The sequence below is a fragment of the Hibiscus syriacus genome, unplaced genomic scaffold (genome assembly GCF_006381635.1).
Source record: "Hibiscus syriacus cultivar Baekdansim isolate YM2019G1 unplaced genomic scaffold, ASM638163v2 tig00110160_pilon, whole genome shotgun sequence".
NCBI lineage: Eukaryota > Viridiplantae > Streptophyta > Magnoliopsida > Malvales > Malvaceae > Hibiscus > Hibiscus syriacus.
In genome coordinates, this window is record NW_024062608.1 from 4,059,299 (window position 1) to 4,075,125 (window position 15,827).

Here is a 15,827-nt window from a genome sequence, read left to right on the forward strand (position 1 = left end):
GAGAAATGATTTTTAGAATTCATGGTTGTTTAAACGTTTAAAACGTTTTTGAATATATATCTATATTTTATTGCTATAGTTTAGAATATAGTAAAATAAGTATTTGGGGAAAAAATGCTTTCAATGCTAAGATGCTTTAGATGCTATAATTATATGAGTTATAACTACCGTTAGCATAATGAGAATCTATATATTTATTAATATGCTATAACGGTTTCACTAATGTGATTTTTGTAACTCATTATGTTGTTATATTAAAAGGAGCATGTAGAAAGGTGTTGTTACATGAGTTAAAGGTGAGTAACATCTTTATTTACTAATACATTTGGGTTGAAACAATTCTATGCATTTATTATAGATTTAAATATTGGATTTTGTTAGGTATGGCTCATAAATATACCAGTAAAGAGGACAGTAGAAAGGTATGTTGATTTTGTAATTATGTACCAGGGTTTTCTATTATAAATAGAGATGTAACCTAGACCTAAAATATCATTGAATAAAACTTCTAGCGCCGCCTAGGCACCGAGGACGTAAGCACATTGCCGAACCTCGTAAAATTCTCGTGTTCTTTCATTTTCTTTACCCGTTTTCGTCAACAATTGGTATCAGAGCCAGGAGCAAAATTCGAAGTCGCGAAATTCGATGGTCAGGGTAACTTCGGATTATGGCAAACGAGGGTGAAGGATCTATTGGCGCAGCAAGGGATCTTGAAGGCTTTGCGACCTATAAAGCCGGCGTCGATGGATGAGGAAGATTGGGAAGAATTGCAGCAGCGAGCTGCAGGAACCATACGATTATGCTTGGTGGACGAGGTCATGTATCACGTCATGCATCTATCGTCTCCAGACGAAATTTGGAGGAAGTTGGAAAGTCAGTTTATGTCCAAATCCTTAACGATAAAACTGTATCTGAAGCAGCGGCTGTATGGGCTGAAGATGCAGGACGATCACGATTTGGCGCAACACGTGAATGTCTTCAATCAAATCGTTTCTGATCTGGCTCGGCTTGATGTGAAAATTGAGGATGAAGACAGAGCGATGATTCTGTTGTGTTCGTTGCCTTCCTCTTACGAACACATGGTGACTACTCTTACATATGGGAAAGAGACTATCAACGTTGAGGAGATTACTGCAGCCTTGTTGGCTCACAACCAGCGGAAGCAGAATGCAGGGGAAAGCTCTCAAGCCGATATCTTATATGTCAAGGGTAATCGAGATCGTGGACGGAAGCCAGAGAAGGCAGGGTCCGGGAAGCGGAATTCCAGATCCAAATCCAGGGATAAGAATACGATTCACTGTTACAAGTGCAAGGAGGCGGGACATATGAAGCGAGACTGTCCGAAGTTGAAAAAGTAGACTGATGAGAAGCGTGATGGCTCATCCAAGTCTGTGAACGTGGTCGAGGATGATACTTCTGATTGCAGTGAGGGTGATATGCTTTCTATTTCAACGACACAATTGACGGATGCTTGGATTCTTGATTCTGGATGTTCTTATCACATCACGCCAAATAGGGAATGGTTTTCGACATACAGGCCGGTTAATTCTGGTTCGGTTTATTTGGGTGATGATCGATGTTGCAATATTGTTGGTATTGGTGATGTCAGAATTAAGATGCACGATGGCTCCGTTCGGACGTTGAGTGGTGTTCGACATATCCCAGACTTGAAGAAGAATTTGATTTCCTTGGGCACTTTGCACAAGAATGGTTTTATCCCTAAGGCTGACGAGGATAGGGAAACCATTCGGATTGTTAAAGGAGCATTGACTGTGATGAAAGGCAAGATGACTGCAGGGAATATCTACAGATTGTTAGGGAGTACCGTTGCAGGTGGAGTTCACTCTGTTGAGTCCTGTGATGATACGACAAAATTGTGGCATATGCGCCTTGCTCATCTTAGTGAACGTGGTATGGCAGAATTACACAAGAGAAACTTGTTGCATGGTGTCAAAAGCTGTAAGCTCGATTTTTGCAAGTATTGTGTTCTTGGTAAACAGACTAAAGTCCGTTTCAAGACTGCGAAGCACACAACTCAAGGGATTCTTGATTATGTGCATTCTGATGTATGGGGCCTTCCACGACATCGTCTTTGGGTGGATCTAGGTACTATGTTACTTTTATTGATGATTTTTCACGGAAAGTTTGGGTGTATTTTTTGAAACAGAAATCTGAAGTTTTTGAGAAGTTCAAGCTGTGGAAAGCTGAGGTAGAAAACCAAACAGGACGAAAAATCAAGTGTTTGCGGTCTGACAATGGTACGGAGTACACAGATTCACAGTTCCTATAATTCTGTAAGGAGCATGGGATTCAGAGGCATTTTACAGTGCGCAAGACACCACAACAGAATGGTGTTGCGGAACGAATGAACAGGTCGTTGAATGAAAGAGCCAGATGTTTGCGATTGAATGCGGGGCTTCCCAAACACTTCTGGGCTGAGGCTGTTAACATGGCGTGTTACCTTATCAACAGATCGCCAAGGGCATCGCTGGCTGGGAAAGTTGCAGAAGAGGTATGGACTGGTCATGATGTTAGTTTTGATAACTTACGGATTTTTGGTTGTCCTGCTTATGTGCATGTACCTGCTGATGAGAGATCCAAACTTGATGCAAAATCGAAGGAGTGCATTTTTCTGGGTTACAAGAAAGGTGTCAAAGGATTCAAGTTCTGGGATCCAGTTGCGAAGAAAGTTGTGATTAGTAGAGATGTCATTTTTTATGAACAGTCTATGTTACAGCAGAAGCAAGACACGACAGTGGTAGATTTCGAGCAGTTTCCAGTTGAGAAACCAGAAACTTCTCAACCGACTTCTGGTGGTTCCACTACGGATGATTTGCAGGATTATAGTCTCGCCAGAGACAGGGTGAGACGGACGAATATAAAGCCTCCGAACAGATTGGGTTTTGAAGACTTGGTATCTTTTGCACTTACTGTTAGCAGTGATGATCCAGTTACTTTTCATGATGCCGTTACTAGTCAGGAAAACGACAAGTGGATGGCAGCCATGGTTGAGGAGATGGAGTCTTTGAATCACAATCGCACATGGGAGTTAGTTCCCCTTCCTGAGGGTAAGAAGCCGATTGGTTGCAAATTGGTGTATAAGAAGAAACCAGCAATAACAGAAAAAGAGGGGGAGAAGTTCAAGGCTCGTTTGGTAGCGAAGGGTTTTTCACAGCAGAAAGGAGTTGATTATGATGAAATCTTTTCTCCTGTGGTCAGGCACACTTCAATCCGAGCAGTACTTGCATTGGTGGCTAGTTGGGATTTGCATTTAGAGCAGATGGATGTTAAAACTGCTTTTTTGCATGGTGATTTAGAGGAGCAGATCTACATGCGGCAACCTGAAGGTTTCACTCAACCTGGAAACGAGCATTTAGTTTGCAGATTGAAGAAATCTTTGTACGGGTTAAAACAGTCTCCGAGACAGTGGTATAAACGGTTTGACTCCTATATGATCAAGATTGGCTACAACCGATGTGAGTATGATTGTTGTGTCTATGTTAAGAGCCTTGATGATGGTTCTTTTATTTTTCTATTACTGTATGTCGATGATATGTTGATTGCTGCGAAGAACATGGATGATGTTATCGGTTTGAAAACTTTATTGAGTCAGGAATTTGATATGAAAGATTTAGGTGCTGCAAAGAAAATTCTTGGAATGGAAATTTGCAGGGACAGAGACTCAAGGAAACTGCGGCTATCTCAACGGGGTTATGTTGAGAAAATGCTAGAAAGGTTTGCGATGAGCAGCGCGAAACCAGTTAGCACTCCATTGGCGAATCACTTTAAGCTCTCATCAGAACAGTGCCCTAAGACAGATAAGGAAGCTGAAAATATGACAAAGGTTCCGTATTCTAATGCTGTTGGCTGCTTGATGTATGCGATGGTATGTACTCGTCCTGATTTAGCTCATGTTGTTAGTCAAGTTTGTAAGTACATGTCTAAACCTGGTAAGCAACATTGGGATGCAGTCAAGTGGATCTTTCGGTACTTAAAGGGTACTGTGGGACATGGAATTGTTTTTGGGAGTCAGCGGGATAATCCTTTGGTTGTAGGATATGTGGATTCAGATTATGCAGGTGACTTGGATAATAGAAGATCTACGACAGGGTATGTGTTTACTCTTGGTGGAGGGCCTATTTGCTGGAAGTCTACTGTTTAATCTGTCGTGGCACTATCTACAACTGAAGCTGAATACATGGCAGCGGCTGAAGCTGCAAAAGAAGCTTTATGGCTTACTGGTTTAGTGAAGGAGTTGGGTGTTCAACAAGGTGGAGTTCAGTTGCTTTGTGATAATCAAAGTGCTATTCACTTGGCTAAGAATCAGGTGTATCGTGCTAGAACTAAACATATTGATGTAAGGTTCCACAAGATCAGAGAGTTGGTTGCATCTGGAGAGGTTTTGTTTCAGAAGGTACATACTGATGAAAATGCCGCTGATATGTTCACTAAGCCAGTTACGACAGACAAGTTCAAGCATTGCTTGGACTTGTTGAATGTTTCGAGTTGTTAAAGAATCAAGGTAACCCAACTCACATTGAATTTTCAAGAGGCAGGATATTCGCCAAGGTGGAGATTTGTTAGGTACGGTACAGGGTTGATTTTGTAATTATGTACCAGGGTTTTCTATTATAAATAGAGATGTAACCTAGACCTAAAATATCATTGAATAAAACTTCTAGCGCCGCCTAGGCACCGAGGACGTAAGCACATTGCCGAACCTCGTAAAATTCTCGTGTTCTTTCGTTTTCTTTACCCGTTTTCGTCAACAGATTTATATTACTTTGTAAATAAATTTGAATTGAAACATTGAATAATTTTAATTGGCCATTATTTGTGCAAATTATAGCTTTAATGGTGTTTATTTACAAAGTAATATACATATTGAAGTATTAGCCGATGGTGGTTTCACTCGTTCTCGTTTGGGTCTTGGTTCACGAGAATGTTGAAATTGGTTAATTTATTATTATTTTTATAATAAATTTTGAATTGTTATTGAAATGCCCATTTGTTATATGCATGGTGAAAGAAACCTTTAATGTGCATTAAGGTTAATCAATTTAAATGCAATAAAGCTTTGCATTAATTTTTACATGAAACTCATGTTTACACCTTTAGTGTTGCAGTTTCATGATATTTTTTAATCTTAAGCATGAATGTTAATTATAATCATTATATTTAAATGGTTTTTAAGTTTCAATAGGAGGTTGAACAGTTTATTAAATAGCTATATATATGTTTGTTAATAGCTATATAAATGTTGGTGTTTAGTAAATGTTCAATTTTGAAACTTATATGCTATAATCAAGAAGTGACATGATTATAATGTTGATTAACATTTTTGTGAGATAATGCATGTATGATTGGTTAAAATGTGGAAAAGATTAACTATTTATTTTCATGTGGGGGTAAGATTATTCAATTTCTGAATATTAAGTTGAAAATAAATTTTATCATACTAATAATTTCTTTTGAGAAATTTATAAAGACAACAGGATGGTTGTAATTTTATAGAATCATGAAGATGATGATGCAAAGAATGAAGTTGCATGCATGGTGAGAATGAACAAGTCTATTTGGAATTGTGATTCTACCTGTGAGGTCAGATTGTTTAGGCTTGTTGCCTGTTAATTCATGCCTTTTAAATACATGAATTAGATTGCATGAGCCTTTAAGATAGTCTTTAAAACTCAGTAGATACTATAAAATGAGATAAAACTTCTATTAAAGACTAAGGTAGTACTACTAAGGCTAAGGCAGTAGTTTGAGCCCAAAATTTATATGCTTAATAAGATACTATTGTGAGTAAAAGTATCAAGCATAATTATTTAAAGAGATCTTATTTAAAGAAAGAGAAAATTCACAAAAGATTTATTGGAAAGTAGTGTGATGAGTATGAAAGTGCATGTCTAGGATTGGTTCTATGAAGACTTGATACTTAAGCGTGCCTAGTGCACCACCTCTCTTTCATAGAAACCTACCTGGTGCATTGTTCATTACTATGCTCACTATTCCAATACTATGACAAGATAAAAACTCTTAAAACTTAGTGCAGAAGTTAAAAGAGTAGAGATTAATTTGGTTTAGTGGAATACCAAATTTAGTCATAGTAAATAAAATATATGATGATCTCTTTAAGGCTAATATGTTGAATACCATGAATGAGAATATGATAGACACTATTGCTACTAAAAGTGTGTTGTAGCTATTAAATCTCTTTAAGTGATTTTCCTAAGTAGAGGAAAAAAAGAAAAGAGATTATCTATTTTAGTTGTGCTAAAATCTCTTGTTTTAAACTTGAGATCATTTTTTCCTGATATTAGGAAAAAATCGAAATTCATTTTGAATGAGGAAAAGTCATAAAGAATTTCATATTGGTTTATGCATTTTAATCTTAATGATTTGTAACTTCTCAAAACTTTGAGAATATAATTATGTGTAAACAAAACTCGAGTTTGTTAAAATATAGTTTATGGCTAAAACTCATAACAAACTTTACTCTAGTATGATTGAGTATTTGTTTACACGTTTTACAAGACACTTATGGATATCCTAAAATGTTAGAAATGTGGGGTGTCTTAAAATGTAGATTAAATGCATAAACTCAAATAGAAAATATTATATCTACTTCTTCTAGTATTCCTGCTAGGTCTTCTCAAGAAATTGATTTCGAGCCTAGAAGAAGTAAAAGGCTATTTGGACCAAATTTTATCACTTCCTTTATTTATGAGATAAATGATTTAGACTCTCTTTCTGATCATATAGCTTAAATGTTATATGAGGATCTTAAAAAAGCTATAAGATCTATCGATGCTAGTTTCTAGAAAAATGCTTTTAATGATGAACTAGAATCGATAATGTCTAATCATACTTGGGAATTAGTTGACTTGCCTAGAGGATTTAAACCAATATGTAGCAAATGAATCTTCCGGAAGAAAATGAGACCAGATGGTTTGATCTAGTGGTACAAGGCAAGGCTAGTTGTCAAAGGGTTCACTCACAAGTTTGTTTTAGACTACTTTGATTCTTACTTCCCCGTTATGAACATCTCAAAGATCCGTGCATTATTTGCACTAGCCTCTATTCATAAGTTGCAAGTACATCAAATAGATGTTAAGATTGCATTTTTGAATGGAGATCTAGATGAGGAGATCTATATGGGAATAATAGTACAAGAAATTTCATAAAACTATACTTAGTTTTGGTTTTGTTGTGAATGGTTCGGATGCTTGTGTGTTTTCGAGGATGTTTGGTACTGATTGCGTCATCATAAGTTTTGTATGTTGATGACATGTTGATTTTCAGTTCTAACATTGAGTCCATTAACAAAACAAAAGTTTCTTGTCCACTAAATTTGAGATAACGAATTTGGGAGAAGTAAATGTAATCTTCGGAGTCAAAATTACCAAAATGGAAAAGGGATTTTCTTTAAGTCAAGCACACTATCTTGAGAAAGTGTTAAAGAAATTTGACAGTTTTGATGTCGTCCCTGTTCGAACCCTTGTGACCCTAGCATATATCTCTTTAAGAATAAAGGAAGCAGCGTTTCCCAAACTTAATATGCTAAATTAATCGGAAGCTTAATGTTCTTAATGAACTATACTCGGCCTGATATTGCTTATGCTGTGAGTAGACTGAGTAGATATACTCATAATCTGAGTGGTGAACACTGGATTGCTCTTAAACGCTTACTGAAGTATCTTAAGGGTAATTTGGATTGGAAACTTGAGTTCGTTGGCTTTCCTGCGGTACTGGAAGGATATTGAGATGCCAACTGGGTTTCTGATAATGATGAGGTAAGCTCTACGAGCGGGTATGTTTTTACTTTGGGTGGAGCATCAATCTCGTAGAAATCATCAAAGTAGACTTGTATTGCTCGTTCTACCATGGAGTCAGAGTTTATAGCTCTTGACCTAGCTGGGCAAGAAGCCGAGTGGCTCAGAAGCTTGTTAGCAGATATTCCGTTGTGGGGAAGACCGACTCCTCCAGTTTCATTGTTGTGTGATTCACAAGCTGCGATATGTGTAGCTAAGAACCAAATTTACAATGGTAAGAAAAGACACATTCGTATAAGAAATGAATCAGTTAGACATTTAATAAAGAATAGAGTGCTCTCTTTAGAGTATGTGAAGTCGGAAAGGAACCTAGCAGATCCTTGGTCCTAGATTCGTCGAGGGGGATGGGTCTAAAGCCCATTGGTTGAGGAATTCATGGTGGATACCCAACTTAGTTATCTAAGTTCCATGTGGTCAAACGAAACCATGAAAAGACTCATAGTGCACATTCCTACTACCTATCCCTATGATGAATAATGTGCATGCCCAGGATGAGCTTAATTGCTCTTAATAAGTTCATAACCCAGAGTTGAGTGAGTAGTTCTAATCGCGAAGGACTAGATGAACTTACCGCTTGAGAGGATGAGTTTTATTAAACTCTTAATGAATTCAAACCCAAGAGTTTGGGAGTTCCTAATGAGAAGGACATATTGAATGGGAGTTCCTAGTGAGAAGGACATATTGAATTCACCGAATTATGAGGCTGAATGACTTCTTATCCCAGAGTTTGGGCGGTTCATTAATAATGAACTTGAAGAAATTCACCATACCCTTTGTGAGGTTGAGCTATTATAAAAGCTCTTAATTATTTCATAGCTCAGTTTGAGTGGTTTATGTTGATATAAACTTGATGAAATAACCTACGTAAGTGAGAAGGATTAGCCACCTTCTATGAAAAACGTTGGGCCGTTTTTCTAGTACACTTATTAGAATCCTGAGGAAAGAGGGCTAAACATATATACGCTTTTGTATATATTCTTTGTAGACACATCGAGAACTTTGGTGGATGAAGGGGTTAGTTGTGTGTTATGAGTTTACCCCAATCTTAGAAAGTTCCAGACTAGTTCCACTTATCTAAGAGAATGATTGCTCATCATCACTATGTACTAGTTCCAGATACGTTCACTAGTGCTTGAGCAACTAATCTCGCTATTGCTCTTCTCATGTTTTAACTTCATTGCTCTCATCTTTACGAAAGAATTCTTTCGCATTAGTGAGGGAATGTTGGTAATGCTCAATTTGTAACAGTCTTTTAAAGGATTTTAATTCTATGTTTAATATAATTAAATTATGATTTGGAAGTGACTATTTTGCCCTCACTATTTAGCCTATAAATAGAGGACAATTTCATTCACTTTGATATATCCCAAGCAATCATTTGCTTTGAAACACTCTCTCTTTTGAGTGTTGTTTGAGTTGAGAGAAGAGCAATACCACCAAGTTCACTCCAGTTTTCGGGTGTACGAAATCTTGGAGAGCCGTGTTAACCTCAGTGGGCTGTTCGTTCATTGTAGCGATTACACACATCGGGACGAATTTGCTTCTAAGGCAGTGGATTACCACGACACGGTTATCATTCTGATTGATTATTTTATTTAATATTTTCCAGTCAGTGCTATCGCCTCGTTTTGCAGTAGTCTATTTTACCAACAAGTCCTCCTCTCGATAGGTCCCACAGATTCATTACGGCTTAATTTTCGTTACATTTTACTGAGATATCCTTTTCTGAGATTTCATATGACTCCATGATTAAGCCATCTATCTCTTCTTTCATGCATAGGTGCACTTTTAAAGAAGTCCATACTTTGTTTTGCATAGTAACTCTCACTTGTTTTAGGCACGTATTCAGTATGGCTTTGCTGATTTTAATTTTACTGCCAACTCCTGCACAAAAGTTATTGTAGATGCAAGTTGGCAGCAGGTTTAGTTTTGTGAATACTGTCTGCGCACAACACTTATGATGAAGTTGTTACGATCATGTCCCATTTCTTCAACTGATTTCAGTTGTGTTAGATTCTTTCCACTTCAACGTTGTATGCCTTATTGAGATTTTCTTTCTTCTACTATCCCTCGTGTTTCGGAAAAATAAATCTTCTACGTGTACCGTTGTAACTCCCTTTCCAATAGACTTGGCTACGATTGAGATGCTATTCAAGTAGGGGCTCGTCTGGAGTAATTTTCATTTGTCAATCTAGGTTGTGCTGTAAGAATTTTTTTTCTTCTTGATTATGGTATGTGGAACTGTTGTTCTGTTAAAAATATTGCTAAGCGACTCTGTATGTTCTAATTACAGATAAGGACAATAATGATAGCTCCAGGTGGGGAAGCTTTGGGTGGGCTGATCGGTGCTTTTTGGCATATGATTCAGACTGAAGGGTTCTTTTCTCTTTATAAGGGACTAGTCCCCTCAATAATAAGCATGTCACCTTCAGGTGCAGTCTTCTATGGTGTCTATGATTTATTGAAGTCGGCCTATCTTCGCTCACCTGAAGGGAGAAAAAGAATTCAACGTGAAACAAGGTGGTCAAGAACTGAATGCATTTGAACAATTAGAATTGGGACCTGTTAGAACACTACTGTACGGGGCGATTGCTGGTGCATGTTCCGAAGCTGATACATATCCATTTGAAGTAGTGAGGAGGCATCTTCAAATGCAAGTCCGTGCGACCAAGCTAAGTGCATTGGCAACTTGCATCAAGAAGGTGGTGTTTCCGCTCTTTACGCCGGATTAATCCCCAGCTTACTGCAGGTACTAAAATATTCTGACCAGTAAATGGACTACTGCCTCTATTTCATGAATCAACTGTGTGTGTATATATATATTGGTTCAAATATTTTGTGTGTATATTAAGTCACCCTGATCGCACCAATTCATTTCAGGTATTACCATCAGCTGCCATAAGTTACTTGGTTTACGAGTTCATGAAGATAGTTCTAAAGGTGGAGCCTGCATAGACCTTTGATCGGCTCGACCTTTTTCGGATTGGGTGCGACTTTGTTATCGATTAAGGCTGGGGATGTTTTCTCTTTCTTTTTTGGGGTAAAATGAATGCCTAAGGCAACTTCAGATTTACCTATTCCATCCTACAGAAACAATAGATGGACGATAGCTGATCCTGTTTCTGAAAGTCAATTGAACATGATTTTGTTCAAACTAACCATTTTTGTATTAATTATGAAATCAACTTTTGTTATGGTTATGGTGAACATTGTGTTGTTGCGGCTATATGTTTTTATTTAATCAAGGATTGTAAATGGATAATTGAACAAACCATTATTCAGAGGACAAAAGGAAGGATTTTTTCAGATACATATTCTGAATGTGGAAACGTAAGCCCACAAAATTACATTACAGGGTTTCCAAAAGAGCATTCAGCTCTACTACCATATCAAAATATGTGAGTCTCCAATGAATGTACGAAAATGTATAGGTAAAAAAACTAAGGCTATTAAAGTAAAACTCTCCTAAGACTTACATTGTAATTACAGGACATACAAAGCTGCAAAGCACAACTTATCTATCTCCTCATTTGCAAAATAGCCTTCTTATTTCACGTTTAATGATTCTAACATATCTGCACAGCTTGTCTATTTGATTCCTTTTCAACTGTTTCTAAACGGCAACTCATGGTAAAAAGAAAACCAAACCCTCTTCTCAGCTATTCTTGTTTGCACCAAGACTTTCGTAGAATAAGATATACCCATGATCTGTATTGTTTGAATACTCCTGGGCAGACCCAAAAAATGTCTGAACTGCTGACTCATCGATCATCTCGACATTTTCATCGTCAAAAAATAACCAGTGGTTATGGCTTTTCACCAGGCTAACATAGTGCCCGTGGTTAGGTCCACTTCCCACATGAACAACCACAGCAAACAGAGAATACTCTGAATCTGCATCTTCCGCAGTATTGCTCAGCTTCAGCTCAAGCGGAAAAACCACACGGTAAGAGAGCTTCTTGTACCGGCCAAGCTGCTCGATGTACTTGAATCGCTTTAAATGGATGACCAGGATGTGAGGAGGCTTCTTTATCTTCATTCTCTTCTGTGCTTCTTGCAAACTGCAAGCAAAAATTAAATCTGATGTGAAAAACACATCAACTGATGCAAAAAAAAGGATATAAAGTAAAATTACCCGCAGCACTTGTCACAGAAAAATTTGTCCTCGGCGTTCAATGTCTCAGTAGAACTAAAATTTTTCAAGCAGCTAGTTATTGAGCTGTTTTGTTCAATGTCAAGGCTCAAGTCAAAGAAAGTTTCGTCTCTAGCTGTCACTGTCTCACATCGCAAGCATCTGGTCTCATTGGTAAGTATTCCCTGATTCAAGTTGGCCCATGAGAAAATGAGGTTCTTCCTTGTCAGTGAATAAATTGACAATTAAACATCATTCATGCTCTGCAAAGCATAGTCAACAAATACACAATTAAAGTGAAAACCCTAATGGTAGCCACCATTTCCTTGTTATCTTATGGTTTGCACTTTACAGTTAACAGATGTTAGATCATAATTGAATGAAAAGAAAAGCAGTAAAGTATCAATAGAAGATGCAGTGTAGAAAAAAGGATACGCAAAAGAGGTTTACCAATGATGCAATTTCCTGCAGCATTTCTAGATAGCATTAGTGATGCTTGTATTGAATTTTCTGTCTATCACTGCACAAATAAGTTTAATTTTTCTACAACATACAGATGCTTTGTAGACCTAGTATCTTTCTTACAATTTTAGTTATGTCACTTGTCCAAGATTTCCATTTACATTGTAGCTTAAATATAACCTAAGCAAAGAAATACTAGATTTCATCTATATTTCATGTCAAGCAAAGTAAATAAAGCAAAAAACAAGAATGGTTAAGAATATTAAAATACAGAACACAACTAGCAAACTCACCTGAAAGTTCTTGTGTACCAATGTAACCAGAGGCTCTTTTTGAACACCTTTTGCCTGAGGATTCTTTAGACCATTTGCAGTCTTTTCAGGCGGTGATGAAGTTTCAGCCTCATTTTTTGCTGTTTGAGCCTCTTTCTCCAATATGTCGACAAGTTCATTCAGCAAAAAATTCAAGAACTCATGAGCATCCTACCGAGAGAGAGAGAGAGAGAGAGAATTATTCTCTTCCGCATTTTCCATTGAAGAAAATAAAATCAATATTTGGTTGACATAATAGGAAAAGGATACTACATTACAGTAATTGAAACCTTGAATAAGCAAAGGAGATAGTGAATTTAGAGGAAGAAATAAGGTAATTAATATCTAATACCTGGTGCATATAACTGCGGAAAAGCTCATTTTGTTTCTTCAATCTCTGTACAAAGCGCTTTGGAGCAATGGCTCCTGTTTTCTTCTTCTGTGAACTTATCTAAACATAACGAACAACCAATAGTTAGTCACAGTAGAAATCAAGCAAAGACTACATATGTGACACAAGTACCTATAGGAGAAGGGGAAAGATTCACTAGTCCAACTACAACATTTGCTAGAAATAGAAAAAGCATCATCTTCCCAACAAAATTAGACCCCAAAAATATTCAAGCAAAACATTTTCCTGGGATCTAAGCGGTTTCCTAAATGCAATTATAGGAGTATCAAACGATACCCTTAAAAAAGGAAAGACAAGAAATAGAAAAGTGATATGAGTGATATCTTGCATAGGAACAAACACATGTCATACATTATTCTTCCTTGTATGAAACCAGGAACTCATGCAAATTTTGATAGGAACTTCCAGTAATACGCTAGTTAACAACAATATTAATCTTCATTTCCAATCACATCCTAAGTCATCATGAAGATGATATATTGAGTTTTCATAATTCTAACCATTGGGCTCATAGTGTTTCTAATAAGAAAATAAATAATTATTAAAAAAATCAAACAGTGGACCATTCTAGGAAGCCAAGATCAAAACTTGACATTGCAATTTATGTCCAATATTTCCATAAAAAAGAAACTAATGCTGATATTTGATCTGGTCATCATTAAAAAAATGCTTTCAATTTTTGAAAAAACACATGGCAACACCACTGGCTAAGACAAAATACCACCTTGGCAGGAAAAAGCAACCTACTGACCCTAAAGAACAATTGCTCATCAATAACATTACATTTTTGGCAGAGTTTTACCTGTGTAAACAGATCAGCCAAGCATATCAGTAGATTGTCTTCAGTATCGGCACCATTTTTATAATTTGAATAATATTCGAGCAGCTGTTCACGAAATGGGACACAAAAGTAAAGTGCCTGAAAAAATGATAAAATGAAATAAGACATTGGTTGAAGCTGAGCAGGCATTGTTGCCCATAAATTTAAAATACAAACATCCAACACTCAACAAGATATCATAAAACGTTCGGAATTACCAAATACTACTTCCAAAATAACCATAAATGTTCTAATTGAGCAAAATTAATTAGAATGAAGTGTTTCCAAGGATCTCAGATTACCATAGCACAAATGACAAAAGAAATGTTCACAGGGACTAAAGAATCTGGTAATGAAATGTTGCAGTTGCATTCATTCAGAAATAATTGTTCAGACAATTCAATGTTGGGCGATCCAAGTAAACCTATCAACCCTGCATAAAACTTCAATATCTAATAGCTATCATACCAACATAAGCTAACCTAATCAATAAATTTCACAACACTTGCCTTTACAAAAATCAACCAGCTTAAACGAATAGAGAGATAAAAGCAATATTAAAAATATTAAACATGAGCATGTATACTGTAATCTGAATTACAGAAGCAGTTATGATGAATAACATAATCATTTAGTTTAGCATCAACATCCTAATTCCAAACACAGGCTGCTTTCCTTTTGAAGTATTAGTTGATGGCTGTCATAACCAACATTAGGTCATCGCAAGCATATCTAAAACGTAAACCTTGTAATTTCAATCTACATTGTTGTATGCCACCTGAATGCATATACAATATGCAATTACCCGATAAATTAAGAGCTAAACGTGAAAAAGAGAGAATCAGATACAGGCAATTCACGTCAGGGTTTCTTAACAAATTTACTTGCTTCCAACAGCTATCACAGAGTCAAACGCAATAAAAAAAATAAAAAAGGTACACGAATAGATAAATGCTGCAGCAATCAAAATGTGGAAACCTTCATACTTGCAAAGAAGATAATAAGAAACATGTAGCACAATATATTTGCATAATGTACGAATATTAAAAAATGGTTCAAAGCTCAAAATTAAAAGCCAATCAAGTTCAAATTATTGGAACTAACATAAACGAATGAATTCAGCATGATTTTCAGAATAAGAGAAAGACAAATCGAACTAGATTCAAAATTGAATTGTAAATGAAAAGATATATATAAAAAACCTGCAACACGCTGTTGCAATAACAAGTGTTGCCAAAGTTTTCTAGGCCAAAATATCTTTCGCCTTCAGGAAACTGGTCTCCCAAAGCTTTCTCGAGTTTTGAACCCGCCGCACCCATTTAATAAAATTACGTCTGTTTACAACCTCGAACTCTGGTCTTGCTCCGACCGATTCAACTCAAAGATTCTCTCTCCCTTAACGAGTGGCTCAATCTCTGTTGCGTTTGATTAGAACAATGGAATCGTTTTAGGGTTTGGGCGGCTGGAAGATGATTTTTTCTCGTTTCCCGTTTGAGGCAGTGAAAATGAGCCAAAGAAAATCAATTCCTCTCCTCTTTCGAGAGAATTTATTAAAGACGATAGATCATTGAGGAAGAAAATAAAGGGAAAACAATGATGGCACTCCATATTTATAAAGCTTTATATAAGGAGACATTATATATGTTAATTTATATCGTGTTTAATTTATAAGTTAATTTAAAATAATAATTTATTAATTAAATTAATATTTGACCATTTGTATGTATTAGTTCAATTAAACAATAATACATAAATAAATAAAGATTAATAAAATTAAGGGACCTAAAAAAGTAGGTAAGTATATAAAATAAAACATATATAAAAATAAAGAGTAAACTACATAAATGGTCATTAA

General features: G+C 36.4%; 1 protein-coding gene and 1 pseudogene across 2 annotated transcripts; one reads left to right on the top strand and one right to left on the bottom strand.

The window, feature by feature from the left end:
• Positions 1 to 10,971, top strand: part of LOC120216284 — a 31,733-nt pseudogene extending 20,762 nt beyond the window's left edge.
• Positions 10,972 to 11,245: 274 nt separating this feature from the next.
• Positions 11,246 to 15,498, bottom strand: LOC120216418 (ubiquitin carboxyl-terminal hydrolase 3-like). Of its 2 annotated transcripts, XM_039213850.1 has the most exons (6): positions 15,175 to 15,498; positions 13,955 to 14,071; positions 13,093 to 13,191; positions 12,723 to 12,911; positions 11,971 to 12,152; positions 11,246 to 11,896 (listed from the first exon to the last, which is right to left on the bottom strand). In XM_039213850.1, the coding sequence occupies exons 1-6, from the start codon at positions 15,289 to 15,291 to the stop codon at positions 11,491 to 11,493; spliced, it is 1,110 nt and encodes a 369-aa protein (XP_039069781.1). In that variant the 5' UTR covers positions 15,292 to 15,498; the 3' UTR covers positions 11,246 to 11,490. The 2 variants fall into 2 exon arrangements, with proteins under 2 accessions (XP_039069781.1, XP_039069780.1); XM_039213849.1 differs by lacking the exon at positions 12,723 to 12,911 and having other exon boundaries at positions 15,175 to 15,484.
• Between the last annotated feature and the right edge of the window lie 329 nt (positions 15,499 to 15,827).